Here is a 17145-nt window from a genome sequence, read left to right as displayed (position 1 = left end):
GACGGGGAGTGTCGCGGAGAAGTGACACTCGGCAGCATGGCGTCGTGCGACCCGGAGCGCAAGCGAAAGCAGCTCGAGACGGTGGGCGGCAGCGAGGAGGTGGCGGCAGCGGCGGCAGCGGCGGCGGCGGCGGCAGACGAGGAGGATGAGGAGGAGCGCTGGGTCGGGCCGCTCCCGGGGGAGGCCGCGCAGGCGAAAAGGAGGAGAGGTAACGGGAGGAGCGGAGCCTTCGCCCGCCTGCCCCGTCTCTGGGGAGCGGCTCAGGAGGCGTCCGTGGCGCTGCCCCGGGCTGGGTCCGGAGCGGTGGGAGCGCCTCCGGGCCGCAGGCCCCGCCGGGTGCGCGGCTCCGGGGTGGTGGCGCCTGGCAGCTGGGCCGCCCGCCGGCAGTTCCCCCGCGCCCCGGGCGGAAGCCCGTTGCCTGAAGCGGTGTCTCGTACGTAAAATGACCGGGCTGTGGAGGGACCCCTTGGGTGCAGAATTATGGGCCGGCGACACCGTATTTCCGCTTCATCTGCGGGACACCCTCAGGCTAAGAGGCCCTGCTTTGCAGCGTCTGCATTGCTGAAGCCGTGCTGCTTACAGCTGTGGAGTTAACTGTCTTCTGGATCACTGCCCTAAGCTGGAGGAATAGGAGAAGCCTCTAGGCTGTATTTTGACATACGGTATTTATGTGTCGGGCAACTCATAGCTCTCTGGGTGTCAGTGCAATGTAAATGTGAGTTTAACGATGTTCAACAGCTGTAAACCTGCTGGTTCAGTAACAAATGCCATTGCACAGGTATTAACGGTTAGGATGTAAAAATCGGAGACAGAAGCAGAAAATCAGATTATTTTAGGTGGGCCAGTTAAACAATGAACTAGGTAGGTACTAGCACTTAGAATTTAAGCTACAATATGTGCGTGGGACCTTGAATCTCTTAACAACAACAGGGATACATTTGGTTTTGGAAGAAAATGAGGTGCAGATGACCTTCTGTTTTCTGGCAGGAACTTAAAAATTGTTGTATTGAATTTTTTCGTATACATTCAGACAGCCAAGGTAATAGTTGCTTTCAAAGGGCGCGTCTGTATGGGTTAAAGCAGAGTTTGAGTGGCTTTAGTCTACCAAGAATCTGTAAGTTTGAGTACAAAGCCACAGCGGAAACCTCTTTTATTATGTTTGCACAAAATTCTAGCATAGTTTTGACTAAAATGGGAGTAAGCTATTCAAGCATCAGTAAAGGAGAGCAGAAGCTAGAAGTACCTTTATGAAAAAAATATTTCCTGATTTTTCTTTTTATTCTGTTTAGTTCTTGAATTTGAACACGTTTATCTTGAAAATCTACCATGTGCTTCGATGTATGAACGCAGTTACATGCACAGAGATGTCATTACACATGTAGCGTGTACTAAGTAAGTGCCTTTTTTTTCCACTGTATCTCATTGTCAGAGATGTATTTTTGTATATGCTAGGTAGTTTTCATTGTAGAATTGTAATAATGGAAAGTTACTGTGTCCAGAGGTGGTATTTTAAGTTTTTTTTTTTTAAACTAAGTGCAAATGAAAGGGCTTACTGAGAAGCAAGATAAAAATTGTTTAAATAGACTAAAAGGATTTTAAAGTCCTTATTGCAATATATACAGGAATAAGAGCAACTGACTGCATCTGAACAAAATATGATTCAGCAGAACTGCACAGATTGAGGAGATAGCTTTTTTTCCTCTTTTTTATATATATACACACATTAGTAAATAGTAACTACTGTGAAACCAGACCTAAAATAGGAGTAAAATTTACATATGTCTTGGTTTCGGCTGGGATAGAGTTAATTTTCTTCTTAATAGCTGGTATAGTGCTGTGCTTTGGATTTAGTGTGAGAATAATGTTGATAACACTCTGATGTTTTAGTTGTTGCTAAGTAGTGCTTACCTTAACTTAAGGATTTTTCAGTTTCCCATGCTCTGCCAGCAAGCAGGTGTGCAAGAAGCTGGGAGGGAGCATAGCCGGGGCAGCTGACCTGAACTAGCCAAAGGGATATTCCATGCCATAGAACGTCATGCTCAGTATATAAATGGTGGGGAGTTGGCCAGGAGGGGCAGATCACTGCTTGGGCATCGGTCAGCAGGTGGTGAGCAATTGCACTATGCATCACTTGTCTTTTCTCGGGTTTTATTTCTCTTTTTTTTTTTTTTTTGTTATATTCCTTTTTGTAACAATTATTATAATATTATTATTATTATTAGTATTATATTTTATTTTACTTTAGTTATTAAACAGTTCTTATCTCAACCCACAAGTCTTACCTTTGGTTTTTTCCGATCCTCCTCCCCATTCCACTGGGAGGAGGGAGGGGGAAGCAGCTGCGTAGTGCTTAGTTGCTGGCTGGGGTTTGTTGTGGTCTAACCCCAGTCAGCAGCCAAGCACCAAGCAGCCTTTCACTCCCCCCCACCCCCGCTCCCAGTGGGATGGGGAGGAGAATTGGGAAAGAAGGTGAAACTCATGGGTTGAGATAAGAACGGTTTAATCACTAAAGTAAAATATAATACTAACAATAATAATAATGAAATATAATAATAGTAATGAAAAAGAATATAACAAAAAAAAGAAGGGGGGGGAGGGGAAAAAAACCCCAAACCAGTGATGCATAGTGCAATTGCTCACCACCCGCTGACCAATGCCCCAGCAGTGATCTGCCCCTCCTGGCCAACTCCCCCCTGTTTATATACTGGGCATGACGTTCCATGGTATGGAATACCCCTTTGGCTAGTTCAGGTTAGCTGCCCCGGCTATGCTCTCTCCCAGCTTCTTGCACACCTGCTTGCTGGCAGAGCATAGGAAACTGAAAAGTCCTCAGCTTAAGATAAGCGCTACTTAGCAACAACTAAAACCTCAGAGTGTTATCAACATTATTCTCACACTAAATCCAAAGCACAGCACTATACCAGCTATTAAGAAGAAAATTAACTCTATCCCAGCTGAAACCAGGACAGTTGAAACCACGACAACATAGTCAAAAGGGATGGTATTATATATTTCTTCAGTTTAGGCTGTTGACTTTTCATAGATTAATCCAGAGTGCATTAAAATACTTGTTTGCTTTTCCAGGAGTGATAGTACCCATTCAGACAGATTGTCATAGTGATTTATTTAAAGTTCATTCTCTACACAGCGTTAATTACAGTGCAAATTACTGCCCAGTATGAAAGTGCATAATGTGTATATCTTTTTTTTTTCTTTTAATTATTATTTTTCTTTTGTAATTGTAGGACAGATTTTATCATAACAGCTAGTCACGATGGACATGTTAAGTTCTGGAAAAAAATAGAAGAAGGGATTGAGTTTGTTAAACACTTCCGGAGTCACCTAGGTGAGAAGTTGCTTTTTCTTCTCTAAAGGACCTCACTTTTTCCTCCCCCTTGCTCTTAGTTGTTTGAAGAGGGAGTGCAAATAAAGAAGATAGGGGTTCTGGGATTCATTTACTGCAGTCAGGGATTAAATGATCTACCTATCTTCCTTCGTTCCCCTGTCCTGTTACGTTTTGCTCATAAACTGCAGGAGGGATAGAGTGAGAATAAAACATGTGGGACTCCTCCTGCACAGATCCCCTACATCCTTTGTGTTGCCTTGTGCCCCGCCTGTGGGGAGAATGTCTAGGATATGAAGAAACTGTGTACTTAAAAATTAGTGAACAAGGTGCATAACAGAGTACATAAAATCCAGAGAAGTTTAAAAAGATGTTACTCTAAGTAAGGTTACCGTCATCCCTTATCTTTTTCTTTTTTTTTCCCTGCAGTATGGGAAAAAAAACGGTTATTTTCATCTGGAATTATTGCAACTGTAGAGTAAATTCTGCATCATTGTCATGATTATCAGCTGAATTGCAATTAAGAATTAATAATTTTAACCCAATTTTCTGAGTTAGTAAGTACACATAGCTCTTCTATACTATGCTAAGCATTAAATAGGCTGCACAGAAAACGATGTTCTCATTGCTATTAGAAATGATGATATGCCTGATAGAAAAAATAGTTTGATATGCAGACTGTTACAATAAGAAAAATATGTAATAATAGCTAGTAAAAGTACTGTTTCTTTTTAGAGTTAGAAAAAATGTTATGGTGGATTCTTTATTATAACTGACAGCTTCTCATTTTATACAGAAACAAAATGTGAGAACAAAGCCTACCAAGCAAAAATAAGTATTGTGAAAAACTTATGGAAGGCTCAGTTGCAGAGTAATTTTGAGTATTATGCGTGTTAATAGCAGGACTGTAATAGTTTATAGACTTCTGCTGCTTTTTCTCTTCTGAGTAATGCAAGCTGAAGAGCACATAATTTTTTACCATATCATAATGTTGTCCCAAAAATCAGGATTCTTTCACCCGGTGTGCAAAAAAGCCGATTAACACACAGAGTCGAGATATTTGTTTATTTCATGTCTGCGCAGAGATGGGTGCTAGGTGGTAACTCCACAAAGCTAGCACACCTGGTTAACACACGGTAAAGCATTTTATACCTTTCGAGCAACAGTTATCAGTATTTTTACAGTTTCACTTAGTTACTCTCGTTCCTATTGGTTCTCGCAAGTCTCATCTCCACTTAAAGTCGCAGTGTCCTCCTTTTTTACTGCGCATGTTCTGTGAGGAGAGGGCTTCTGTTGGTAGGGGGCTCTCCCTGCCTGAGGGTGGGTTTTCTAGTATGTTAATTAGGATAGTTCACTCACAGTTCAAGTAGCTCTTTGGTTGCCCGTGTGCTTATCTTGGTATTTCTTTACCACTGACTTATGGTGTCATCGTATTTCTCTTCTCAAGGTCACGCCTCGTTAACTAAGTAGCATCCTTTGGTTTTGTTTCTTGCATATCTCCAACAATAACGTTGTTCTCAATTTTTTAAAATTAACATTTTAAATGAAAATAATTGCAATTATAATCTTTCATGTATGTATATGGTAAGTAGTTCATTATCGCATACCTGATTCTAAACAGTGATAGGATACAAAGTGTTGTTTTGTGGTTTGGTTTTTTTTTTTTTTCTTAATTAAAAGTCAGGTAGTTTTTTAAGTCAAAAAGGTGCAGAAACAGCTGAGAAACAGGTTTAAACCTCTGTAGGTTTTTTCCTGTGGAATATTGAAATGAAAGATGTCTCTTTCTTGTGTCTTAATAGTATGTTAACTTTTTTAATAGGTGTTATTGAGAGTATTGCTGTTAGTTCGGAGGGGGCGTTATTCTGTTCAGTTGGAGATGACAAAGCAATGAAGGTGTTTGATGTAGTCAACTTTGATATGATCAACATGCTGAAACTTGGGTAAGTTACTTAGTTCTTGAAAATGTTTAGGTTTATAAATGGGGGTTATTTTGCTAAGAGGTAAGTCAATAATTTGGTTTTTTTGAGGGTCCCCCCCATCAGATGAAGCTGACTGACTTGCATTATCTAAAATGCATCTAGTGGCTGGAGACTGCCTGACTGCATAGAAAAATTTATGACTCTGTATGCACATGAGTGAAGTACGTTTGTGCCTTTCCTCAGTGTCAAATATTATGCACAAAGATGTGGTGTTTCTTAAAATACTTAGCTAGGCATAATTCTTTTTCTGTTGTTTGGCACTGAATTTAAAAATTATGGCCAACTAATAGTTCCAGTAGAGAAATTTGGCCTGTATGTTTTGTCTTATTTGTTGTCATAGGGATAGAAATTTCCTTCTTCTGTTAGAAAGAATGTTGGTGCTTTCCTTAGTCTTGCTGTTGTAGGATTTCTGTAGTTATACAGTCTGTAGCTAAAGAATCTGGGAGAAATAGGAATGGATGTTATTGGAATTATAACAATACCAGAGGAAAACAAGCCCCACACTGTTACAAGGGTGGGTTTGGAGGGTTGGAGGATCATTGAATGCTGTACCAAGAATGGTAGAAATACTGATGTTTCCACAAGCCTTTTAAAATTGGAAAACTTATTCCTGGTACTCTACTATTTGTTGATTAGTTGTGAAACTGAATAGAAGTATAAACTCAAAAAAAAAAAAAAAAAGCTTTTCAGAATGCCTATATAAAAGCTTATGTTATCTGCTTTGCTGGTTATCATTTTAGTATCATCTTCCAGATAATGTACTTAGCCTATAGGAATTGATTCCGTCTTGGCTGTCTGCTGTGGAAAAATTCCAGTTAGCCTTAGTCTTTTGGTTTTGTTGGTCTTTTCTACTTAGCAGCCCTGTATTGTCACTACAAAATTGGTAAAATTATAGGATGAAAAAAGAAGAATTTAATATTAAGAAAAACTTAATTTGATGTTACAATCGAAGGTGCCTTTTTTCTGTTTGAGAATTCAGGGAAAACTGAGGTAGAATTTAAATCCGTTTTGCTTCAGGGATACCCTGAGAATGCTACCGATAACATTTTCCTATAGTATGCTCCCTGATTTATCTTTAAATAGAGGGTTTTTTCAGCCTCAGTAATCAAGACCCTCTTTTCCCCATATTTTTTTTTCAGAGATAATTGGGTTTTACCTGAGGTGAACTCTTTAAAGAAGAGAACAGTATACAGCTGTAATATAAGCATTGTCCTGAATAGCCTCGTAAAACGTAATGTTTGTTGCTCTGTCTTCTGCATTAGCGTTTATTGAGTAGATAGTTTCTGTTGACATGCCTGAGAATTTTTTCATGGCTGTTTGCTCAGGCTTGCAATGGTTAATGTAGAATAGTAAGTTCTGTGTGGTCTTTTCAGCTCACATTATCTTGCATTGCCTGCTTTGATAAATATATGCCCGTATATTACAGGGTTGATTAGCTTTGTCTCAAATTCTTCAGATCCGTTCAGTTCTAAGTAATCTATATAGTATGGCTATCTGCAAATCCCCATGCTTTATGCTTCCATCAGTGGTCTGGAGAAGGGCGGCTATTTCTGCAGAAAATTTGGATAATGATGCATAGATCAATGGGACATCATATTTATTTATGTATTTATTTGATCCTTTTCTTTCTAATGAACCTGAGACAAACGTCTGGTTATGTTTCTCTCTATGAGCCTCTTTACCAGACAGGCATTGAAAATCCAAATTATTAGTGTCTGTCATTTGTCAGTCCTTCAGTATCTGTTAGTTTGATTTGTGAGAGGATACTAAATATGAGTTTGCTATGGAGACTGTATCATTTCTTTGTGATCTGTTATTTAGTTTCTGAGTTCTGGTTCTTAAAATCTTTGCTCACAGAATTTTTTAGAAACAGACATAACTTATATATTGACCGTATCTCTGGCTTGTTTTATTTGTAGAGTACGTTTTTGGTAGTAGCAAATGGGTTCCTTCTTAAATGCATTCAGAATGCTTATTGAATATAGGGTGATTGTCTTAGTTTTACTTGCATCGCTTTGTGGGGTTTTTTTTTTTGTTTGGTTGTTTTTTTTTGGCAAGACCTAGTTGAAATTTTCTGTAAGTATATGGCAAAGGAGCAGTTGTCTTCACTTCCACTGAAGCATTAATCACGTAACGGAAGAGAAATGCTGTTGAGTCACAGAAGTTGAGTAGTAACCATTAATGCCACTGGTGCTATTTAGCTGGATTTCCATCCTTATTCTTCTTTTATACTCACCTTCTACCTTTGCTTTCTATCACAGCCTCTTCATAAAACAATATGGGAGCAACAGAAATTGGGCAAGCCATCCACTGAATTGTGTTGCTTGGAAAAGCTTGGTTATAACACTGTTGAATTTTAGCAAGGCAGGTATTAGCATGACTAGTAAATAAAGTCTAAAATTTGCTTCTGATATTTGATTTTAAGTTAATAAATAAAAAAACCTGATAAATAAACTTATAGCATAACTCGGTTCTTATCTAAGTAACACCAGTCCTTATTTCTTTTTTTTTTCTTTTCTCCTTCCACTCTTTGTTGCAGCTACTACCCTGGCCAATGTGAGTGGGTATATTGCCCTGGAGATGCCATATCTTCTGTTGCAACATCGGAGAAGAGCACAGGAAAAATATTCATATATGACGGACGAGGAAATAACCAGCCACTTCATGTTTTTGATAAACTCCATACATCCTCTCTTACTCAGATACGGTTGAACCCTGTCTACAAAGTAGTAGTGTCTTCTGACAAATCTGGAATGATCGAGTACTGGACTGGTACTCCTCATGAATATAAATTTCCCAAGAACGTGAACTGGGAGTATAAAACAGATACTGATCTATATGAATTTGCTAAATGCAAAGCTTACCCATCCAGTATAAGTTTTTCACCTGATGGCAAGAAGATGGCCACTCTTGGCTCTGACAGAAAAGTTAGAATTTTCCGTTTTCTGACAGGGAAGCTCATGAGAGTCTTCGATGAATCTCTGAGTGTGAGTTTGGTCTTGCTTCTCTTTTTTTTTTTTTGAGGCTTTTTGTCTACTTATTTTAATTTACCAGCACATTCACCGAAGTTATTATCTGTTTCTAAAGCTGAGCTTCATTGCTATATTTTTCTTGCAGAAAAGGTTTTCTAAGTTCTCTTCCTTGCCTCTTGTATTGCTTTGCCCCAGAATTAATTCTTACTGATTTATGTTAGTTATGCAGTGAAAACAAGTTGTTAATTTTCATCTGTGTTTTCATACTGCTAGATTTCTTTTTAATAGAAAGCAATTATGGAAAATGCCCATTCAAATAACATCAAAATAATGAATTAAATTTGTCATCTTCCAAGAACTTTGTTAGACAGCTATACACTTTCCTTTCTTTGCTTAAGCCTAGTAGTACAACATGCCTATTGGGTCATTAAAATAGAGTATTACTTGTATTTATTTTAATTCTTCAGTTAAGTTTGAGTGGAGTGGTCTCACCTGAATTCTGTATTTTCTAAGCATGTGGATCAGTGTTTTGCTGGATAAAATGTTCAAAATATGTTCATAAAATAGTGATTTTTTTTTTTTTTTTCCTTTTTTCTGTAGATGTTCACTGAACTTCAGCAGATGAGACAACAACTACCAGACATGGAGTTTGGCCGACGTATGGCAGTTGAGCGTGAGCTGGAGAAAGTGGATGCAGTAAGATTAATTAATATAATTTTTGATGAAACTGGACACTTCGTTCTCTATGGAACAATGTTGGGCATTAAGGTCATAAACGTAGAGACTAACAGGTAAGTTCCAGTGACACACATTGAAATAAATGTTTGTTTCAAAGACTAGAGTCAGTCAAATTTATAGTATATTTAAAACTTCATATGACTGTGGGGTTCTCTAGTCTGTTGTTGTTGTTGTTGTTGTTGTTGTTGTTGTTGTTGTTATTTGAGAGCCTTACATTAGATACTCCCGTGCTTAGTAATAAGTTGTTGCAGTTTAAAGCTTAGTAAAATGAGGAGAAAATATGGCAAGCATATTTGTATTAAAAATGTGTAATCAATTAATCTCTGGTTAACTGGATGAGATAACATAAAGTCAATGTGGATCATGCAGTTGGGATTTTATCATGTAAGGAGGCTGACTAGTAAATTATGTAGCAAGTTTGAAGAGAGGAGCATCACAAAAACAATTAGTAAATTATTTTAAGAGGGTTTGGGAATTTTGCTTTGAGTCTTGCAGTCAGAAAGGAGACATTCTCTGACAGTGAGACACTAACAGTAGTTACACCTTTTTACATCTTGTACTTCAGGTGTATTCGTATCTTGGGAAAACAAGAGAACATCAGAGTAATGCAACTAGCTTTGTTCCAAGGAGTAGCAAAGAAACATCGTGCTGCAATCACTATAGAGATGAAGGCATCTGAAAATCCTGTTCTCCAGAATATCCAGGCAGATCCGACAGTAATCTGCACGGCTTTTAAAAAAAATAGGTTTTACATGGTGTGTGTGGTTTCTATTTAAATAACTCCATTCTTGTATTGATGTTTTCTCTGCATTATTTTTTATTTTTCTTCTTGCACCTTTCTGGTGCTTTTTGTCTCGAGTATTTGTGAACACAACGTTTCCAGAGGAGTCCCTTTATATTGCAAGTATATTCTAGAATTTTTAGCTTGAACTATCTATAAATTGACTAGAAACAGCTTTGTAGTCTTTAATTTTTTCATTATTGCTCAAGCAGTTAAATAAACTTGGATGGTTTTGGCTGTCTAAATTATAGTTCTCTGAGAAGGGTATACGCTTTTCTTGTAGTTGGAAAAAAACCCTTAAATAAGAACATTTAAAAAACCTAACCAGATCTTATACTGATAAACAATAATTAACTGTATGAAATATGTAATAAAAAATAATTAAATTCAGAGCAGCACCAAGTACATTATGGGCAACTAACTAAGATGGGAGTCATCTTCCTGTTCACAATTTAGATTTGAGGGGAGATGCAATGAATAAGCCAGACAGACAAGCAATTCCAGAGTAGTAGTTGATCTGGGATGTGATCACCGTAGAGGTTAGAGATCGATCTGTCTGCTGTTACTTGTTCTTGAATTTGATCATGTTTTCTGTTGTAGCAAGATACTATACTTTCTGAAGCTTTGTGTGGTTAGTGTGTAGTATATAATTGAATATGCTACTCTGAACAATTTGACAAGTGAGGAGGAGAAGTTAGACAAAATCTGGAAACATTACTCGCTGTTAGAGAAAACATGACTATATGCATGCAGAAAGATTAGTGACTGCCATTTGATATGTAAGTGTACTACTTGAGCGGATGCTTGTGTACGCATATATTTATGCTATGTTTTCCTATAAGTACTATCAAAATTACATTTCTGAGATTTCTCCTGTTTTGAGTTAAATTTGCTGGTTTTCTATTATTTTGTATTAATGCAGTATTGGAATAAGAGGATTTAGTTTGACTCTAGTGAAACTAAAAGTTTTGTGATGAAACCTGCCAGTTTTGTCTGAATATAACAGAACACATTGATATTCTCCACTCTTATTTTAAAGAAAAGATGCTGAACTACTGTGGGCTTTCTGTTGAAAAGGGGAGGAAGTTTAAAGATAACAGATTATAAAAAGTTACTTGGATTTGCATGGAATTTGTGACTGTGGAAATGCTGGTAACGCACAACACTGAAATGCAAGGATACACTGTCCATGAATTCTCTCCCTACATTTCAAATCTAGTTGGGTGTTTAGCAGGTTGAATAATCACATTGATGTCTTGGGTGCAGAGCAGTGTGTAAGATAAGGGAAAGAAAGAGAAAACCAAACAGTTAACTTTCTGTTCTCTTGTTCTTCAGTTTACTAAACGTGAACCAGAAGATACGAAGAGTGCAGATTCTGACAGAGACGTATTTAATGAGAAACCTTCTAAAGAAGAGGTCATGGCAGCCACTCAGGCAGAAGGTCCCAAAAGAGTTTCAGACAGTGCCATCATCCACACAAGCATGGGAGATATTCATATCAAGCTTTTTCCTGTTGAGTATGTGTTTGGTAGTTCTATTATTTCATTTTTCCTTCCTTCCGTGCTTTTTGATGGCAGTATCCAAGACTTACATTTCAAGCTAGGAATAATTCTTTTCTTCCCCTTTTTCTACTGTCCTTGTTTCCTGACAGTTTCTTAATACATCAAGCTAGGAATGTGACTCTTAACTAACACAAATAAAGTAGGGTAAAAATAGGTCTAAATAACAGTTGGGGACACAGAGGTTTTTTTAATGATTTTTGCTTTTATTTAATTATTGGTTCAGGAGGTTTATTCCTTTGTTAACTTTCGTTCTTTCTCTAAACTGCAGACGTGGATAGGTCATGATGCTCTTCTGTGTAAGCTATGTATCATTGTAAGGCAGTGCTGTGTGATTCTGTCTTGAAAAAGAATGATGGTGTTGGCAGCAGCAGTAGATTTGGCAGTAGGTCTGCATAAGCCAGAGGAATAGTAGTTTGCAACTTCCAAATGTGGCCATTGTACTACATTTTATGTTATTGCAGCTCCTTCGAGAGCAACGTAAAATTTATACCAGCATATACTAGTGCTGTGTATATCCAAAACCAGGCATATAACTGAAAAAGTTTTATGCATGACAATTACTAAAGTTATTGTGTCAGCATCTCTCCTTTGTGATGCTAATACATGCAAAGATCTTGTTACGAAACAGTAAATTTATGTAATATATTATATTGCTATACATCGAAACTTATACCATTTAAGTGTAGTCCATGCTTCTCCGAAAGCAAGTTCGTGTTTTGTCATAAGCACAGGTAAGGCAACACAGCCTCAGTTCTACTCTGTAGGGCTGCTTGCCAGTCTTTTATTGCTCTCTTCACCAGTGTCTCCTTGTATCAGGCCCTAGTTTCTAGAATTCATAATCATAGCATATAGGTTGCAGTAATGGTTCAGCCCTTGCTGGTGAGTGACAGGCCAAGCTACATTATTTCTGATGTTTTAATTCTCATGCCAGCGTGTCACTATATTTGCATGCATAGTATTGCTAGGTGCTTCACTGCAATGTTTTGTATGCAGTTTTCAATTAAATATAGTATTACGAGGCTTGGTTATTGTTAGGTTTGTCCTTTCTTGCTCTAGTATTTCCTCCCAGCTGAGCTTTGAATTTAAAATCTCTTTAACATCCATGTGATTAAAAATTTAAAGAAGAGCATATAGGATGTGGCTTTGTATGCCCTTTAAATCTTTGGCCATGTGCTCGTGGAATAAAGTTGTGAATGATTATGTACTGCTCGGCAGGAACTGGGACTATAATCTTGTCTGTTCCCTTAGTTACGCATTGGTGCTCTGTTTCACGAGATGGTTTAGAGTATCACTAAGCCCAAGCTAATGTTCCTTGTCACAGCCAAAGTAACTCTACAGCTATGGACTCAACTTGGCTATTTTCTCATTTGCTGGGAAAATGTGTGTGACTGTGTAAACCTGTCAGTGTAGATCTAGCCTGGCTACTAATCCATTTTATAAAACTAGTGGAAGAGCTATCACACAGAATTTTCACTCTGGTAGCAAATCTCTCAGAAGTAAAAAAATCAAGTCACAAAGGTGAAGGGGGTTGTTTGTTTGATTCCCCCCCCCCCCCCCCTTTTATTCCATTAACAGTAATATTCCACCTCTTCAGCCTGCTTCCAAACAGTGTTTGTGAGTAGTTTCAGAGGAGGATAACTGACTCTGCTGACTGCAAGTTCTGTAATATTGTATTTAACATTGTATTTTTAGATTTTACTTGTATGTAACACAGGACACCTTACATATATAGCTTAATAGAATTACAGAGGTAAAAGAGTGAACAGCTTTCTGCTTCTGGAGCATGCACTCTTTAATTGATTTTGTAAATAAACTATGTAAGCAGAAAGCTGGGGGAGGAACATCTAATCAGTGGTGCCTTGAACTAGGCTTTGAGGAAATAGATTGGGTTCCTGACTGTCATGGTTTAACCCCGGCCAGCAACTAAGCCCCACACAGCTGCTTGCTCATGTCCCTCTCAGTGGGATGGGGGAGAGACTCGAATGGTAAAAGTGGGAAAACTCGTGGGTTGAGATAAAGACAGTTTAATAGGTAAAGCAAAAGCCACGCACGTGAGCAAAGCAAAACAAGGAATTCATTCACTGCTTCCCATCGGCAGGCAGGTGTTCAGCCATCTCCAGGAAAGCAGGGCTCCATCACACGTAACCCTTACTTGGGAAGACAAACGCCGTCACTCCGAATGTCCCCCCCTTCCGTCCTTCTTCCCCCAGCTTTATATGCTGAGCATGACATCATATGGTATGGGATATCCCTTTGGTCAGTTGGGGTCAGCTGTCCCGGCTGTGTCCCCTCCCAGCTTCTTGTGCAGCCCCAGCCTCCTCGCTGGTGGGGTGGGGTGAGAAGCAGAAAAGGCCTTGACTCTGTGTAAGCACTGCTCAGCACTAGCTAAAATAGCGCTGTGTTATCAACACTGCTGCTGCCTTCCTGTGTAGTCATGCAACTTTGTACTCAAGTTTTTTTGCTTCCAGCTCTGGGTTTGAGGAGGTGGGATTTGTTTTTTTCCTTATTTAATGAAAGCCCTTTCTACAGTGTGCTGAAACACTGCTCAGTACAACAGGATCTTAGTCTCAGCTGAAATCTTTATGGCCTTGCCGCCATACAATTAAATATTTATTGTACCCTGTATTTTCTGTTACATGATTTTAGGTGCCCCAAAACTGTGGAAAACTTCTGTGTGCACAGCAGAAATGGTTATTACAATGGACACATATTTCACCGTATCATCAAGGTAATTTGTAAAAAGTTAATTTTTGTTGGTTTAGATAATGCACCTTTGTGGTCAGTCCTCTCTCTTAACCCTTTCATTTCCCTTCTGCACAAAGGATTTCTGGCATGGCTTCAGAGTTCACTGTAAAGTCTGAAAAACTCTGAGGTTCTAAACAGCTTTATCACTTACTGAATAGTTGTTCTGCAACTGACAAGGTGGAAGAAATCTGAAAATTGAGAGAAAGATCAGTTCAGCAGTCCTGCTTGAATTAAGACTTTGTTTCATGTCAGAAGGCATTTCTTGTAAGGCTTATTTCTGTTGCACCAGAATTAAGCTGATGCAGCCTAAGTGTTTGCAGAAGGTGCAGATAGTCGGGTTTCTTTCCTTCACTAGCAGGAACAGTGAGTAAGCTTGTTTTTTCACAAGTACTCCATTATCACTTAAAGAAGCCCTGAATGCTTTGTCCCCTATCCACAGCATTTTAATACTTACGTTTTGTTGAAAGGTTTGAAGTAAGTTTGGGGGGGGAAAAAAAAAAGTCACCTGGCATAAAGCACATTTGCTTATTTATTCTATGCGATGATGTAATAACATTTAATTTCTATGCAGGGTTTCATGATTCAGACTGGTGACCCAACTGGTACAGGAATGGGAGGTGAAAGTATTTGGGGAGGAGAATTTGAAGATGAGTTTCACTCAACTTTACGACATGACAGACCATACACGCTCAGCATGGCTAATGCAGGACCAAATACCAATGGATCCCAGTTTTTTATAACAGTAGTGCCAACTGTAAGTAATATTAAAAGCTCAATTTAAGGCCTGAGATGCTAACTAGATAGTAAAAATATATTTTTTCTGATGGAAAAAGGAACACACTAGTACTATCTAAATAATCTTTTCTTGTTATTTTGCAAATAAATCCTGCACACAATGATGCATACTGTGTAGGCTTCACTGAAGCCATCCTTTAAGAAATAGAAAAGTATTTTTGTCAGTTGTGATCAAGAGGCCTTTCGCCTTCAATTGGAGCAAGGGTGCTACCAAATTCTTAGTAAATCAGACATGTTTGCAATTGTGTATTACTAGAGTATTTTATATTAATATACTGGTTTAAACTTGATGGAAATCTAGCTATTGCTTAGATCGTTTGAAGTTTTTGGATATGGTGCCAGGATGACTCCTTAATATTGCCAATATTCAGGTTTGAAGATTTCCTTTGATCTGTGTACAGTTTCAGAGCCAAAAAAATAAATTTTGGTGTGTGAATCTAGCAAACAGATATAAAACAAATCCTTAAAGGTAACACTTACAGAAACTGTATTCTTATAGGACTTATTTCAAAATCATCTGTCTTTTTTTAAAAAGCACCCATCTACCATAATTTTGAGGCTTACCAAGTTATCTCAGTGCCTATATTGATTGCTAATTGGGCATACTGTATGAATATGACTTTGAATTACATAGTAGTCTGACTGGCACTTACAATTCAGCTGTGAAAATACCACGAAATAGAGAGACTGAAACAGCATTTCTGTGAACTGAGAATACACTTTAAAATAAACTAGGAAATGCTACTGCATTGCTAGAACTTGACCTCTGTACTTTAAGAAAACAGTTGAAAAGGTGAGTTTAAATGCCTATGAATATGTATTAGCCACACTCTAATATTTACTTACATGCTGATATCTACATGGTGTTAAGTTTCATAGTCTGAACACATAAAATGTATCCATGTTCACTTATTCTAGATGAGTCTCTTTCTGGTTTGGTACCTAACCTACATGCTGCTTTCTATTTTAATATGCTTTTTCTTTCTCCTCTTGTGCCCTTAAACAGCCATGGCTAGACAACAAGCACAGCGTGTTTGGACGGGTGACTAAAGGAATGGAAGTTGTTCAGAGAATCTCAAATGTAAAAGTCAATCCCAAAACCGACAAACCCTATGAGGATATCAGCATCATTAATATCACAGTGAAGTAAGCTAGGAGTTGAAGGTTCCAGCTTAAGCAGAAAAAACTCTGCATGGTGGGACCCAAAAAGGGACCTAGAAAAAACAGAAACATTTTTTATAATTCCTAGACATAAGAAGTGCCAGGTGTTGTGGTTTAACCCCAGTCAGCAACTCAGCACCACGCAGCTGTTTCCCCCTCCCCCTCCCAGTGGGGTGAGGAGGAAAGCAAAGGAAAAAAACCTAAAACTCATGGGTTGAGATAAGAACAGTTTAATAACTAAAGTAAAATATAATACTAACAACAATGAAATATAATAATAATAGTAATGAAAAGGAATACAACAAAAAAAGGAAGGGGGGGGGGGGAGGAAAAAAACCAGTGATGCACAATGCAATTGCTCACCACCCGCTGACCAATGCCCAGTTAGTTCCCGAGCTGCGATCCGCACCTCCCGGCCAACTCCCCCTGTTTATATACTGGGCATGACGTTCCATGGTATGGAATACCCCTTTGGCTAGTTCAGGTCAGCTGCCCCGGCTGTGCTCCCTCCCAGCTTCTTGCACACCTGCTTGCTGGCAGAGTATGGGAAACTGGAAAGTCCTTGGCTTAAGATAAGCGCTACTTAGCAACAACTAAAGCATCAGTGTTATCAACATCATTCTCACACTAAATCCAAAACACAGCACTGTACCAGCTACTAAAAAGAAAGTTAACTTGGTCCCAGCCGAAACCAGGACACCAGGACAGAGCAATCAACAGTTCTACTATTTTTAATGTACCTAACTTGCCCTAAGTCTGTATTTCTGGTAATTTTGTATTTTAAAGTAAAAAAATCTGTATGTTTCTTACAAAGTCTACTGTTTTTCTTGCATCTCTTCTATGCAAAACTGAAGATAAAAATCCACACCATGTCTCATGATAGTGTTTATAAAATAGGATCAGGGTATAGTTTGTAACTTTCATGTTTATTTGCATCTTTCATATCTAATTAATCCTTTTCACAGTATTGAAATCTTTGACACTGGAAGAGGTCAGAAATCCTAAGCTGAGTAAACTCTTCAATCATATGTACATGCATCAAAAATTAGATTAAGTTATGATACTGTTT

At 38.4% G+C, this 17145-nt stretch overlaps 1 protein-coding gene across 1 annotated transcript; it reads left to right on the top strand.

Moving 5' to 3' along the window:
- The first annotated feature begins 120 nt into the window (after nt 1-120).
- On the top strand, nt 121-16367 carry PPWD1 (peptidylprolyl isomerase domain and WD repeat containing 1). Its single transcript, XM_050913425.1, has 11 exons — nt 121-208; nt 1290-1392; nt 3246-3346; nt 5163-5283; nt 7862-8309; nt 8895-9085; nt 9598-9787; nt 11149-11330; nt 14022-14103; nt 14692-14874; nt 15922-16367. Exons 2-11 carry the CDS (start codon nt 1337-1339, stop codon nt 16063-16065), a joined length of 1698 nt encoding a protein of 565 aa, XP_050769382.1. The 5' UTR covers nt 121-208; nt 1290-1336; the 3' UTR covers nt 16066-16367.
- Nucleotides 16368-17145: the final 778 nt, after the last annotated feature.

The sequence above is a fragment of the Gymnogyps californianus genome, chromosome Z (assembly GCF_018139145.2).
Source record: "Gymnogyps californianus isolate 813 chromosome Z, ASM1813914v2, whole genome shotgun sequence".
Taxonomy (NCBI): domain Eukaryota; kingdom Metazoa; phylum Chordata; class Aves; order Accipitriformes; family Cathartidae; genus Gymnogyps; species Gymnogyps californianus.
Note: the sequence above shows the minus strand (reverse complement) of the source record. Positions and strands in the feature narration are given on the sequence as shown.

What these genes read in the sequence shown, in the direction of transcription:
- PPWD1 (XM_050913425.1), top strand. Translation starts at nt 1,337, where the DNA reads ATGTATGAACGCAGTTACATGCACAGAGATGTCATTACACATGTAGCG. An exon ending in ACACATGTAGCGTGTACTAA is followed by an intron (nt 1,393 to 3,245) that starts GTAAGTGCCTTT and finishes TTGTAATTGTAG; the next exon opens with GACAGATTTTATCATAACAG. An exon ending in AAAAAAATAGGTTTTACATG is followed by an intron (nt 9,788 to 11,148) that starts GTGTGTGTGGTT and finishes CTTGTTCTTCAG; the next exon opens with TTTACTAAACGTGAACCAGA.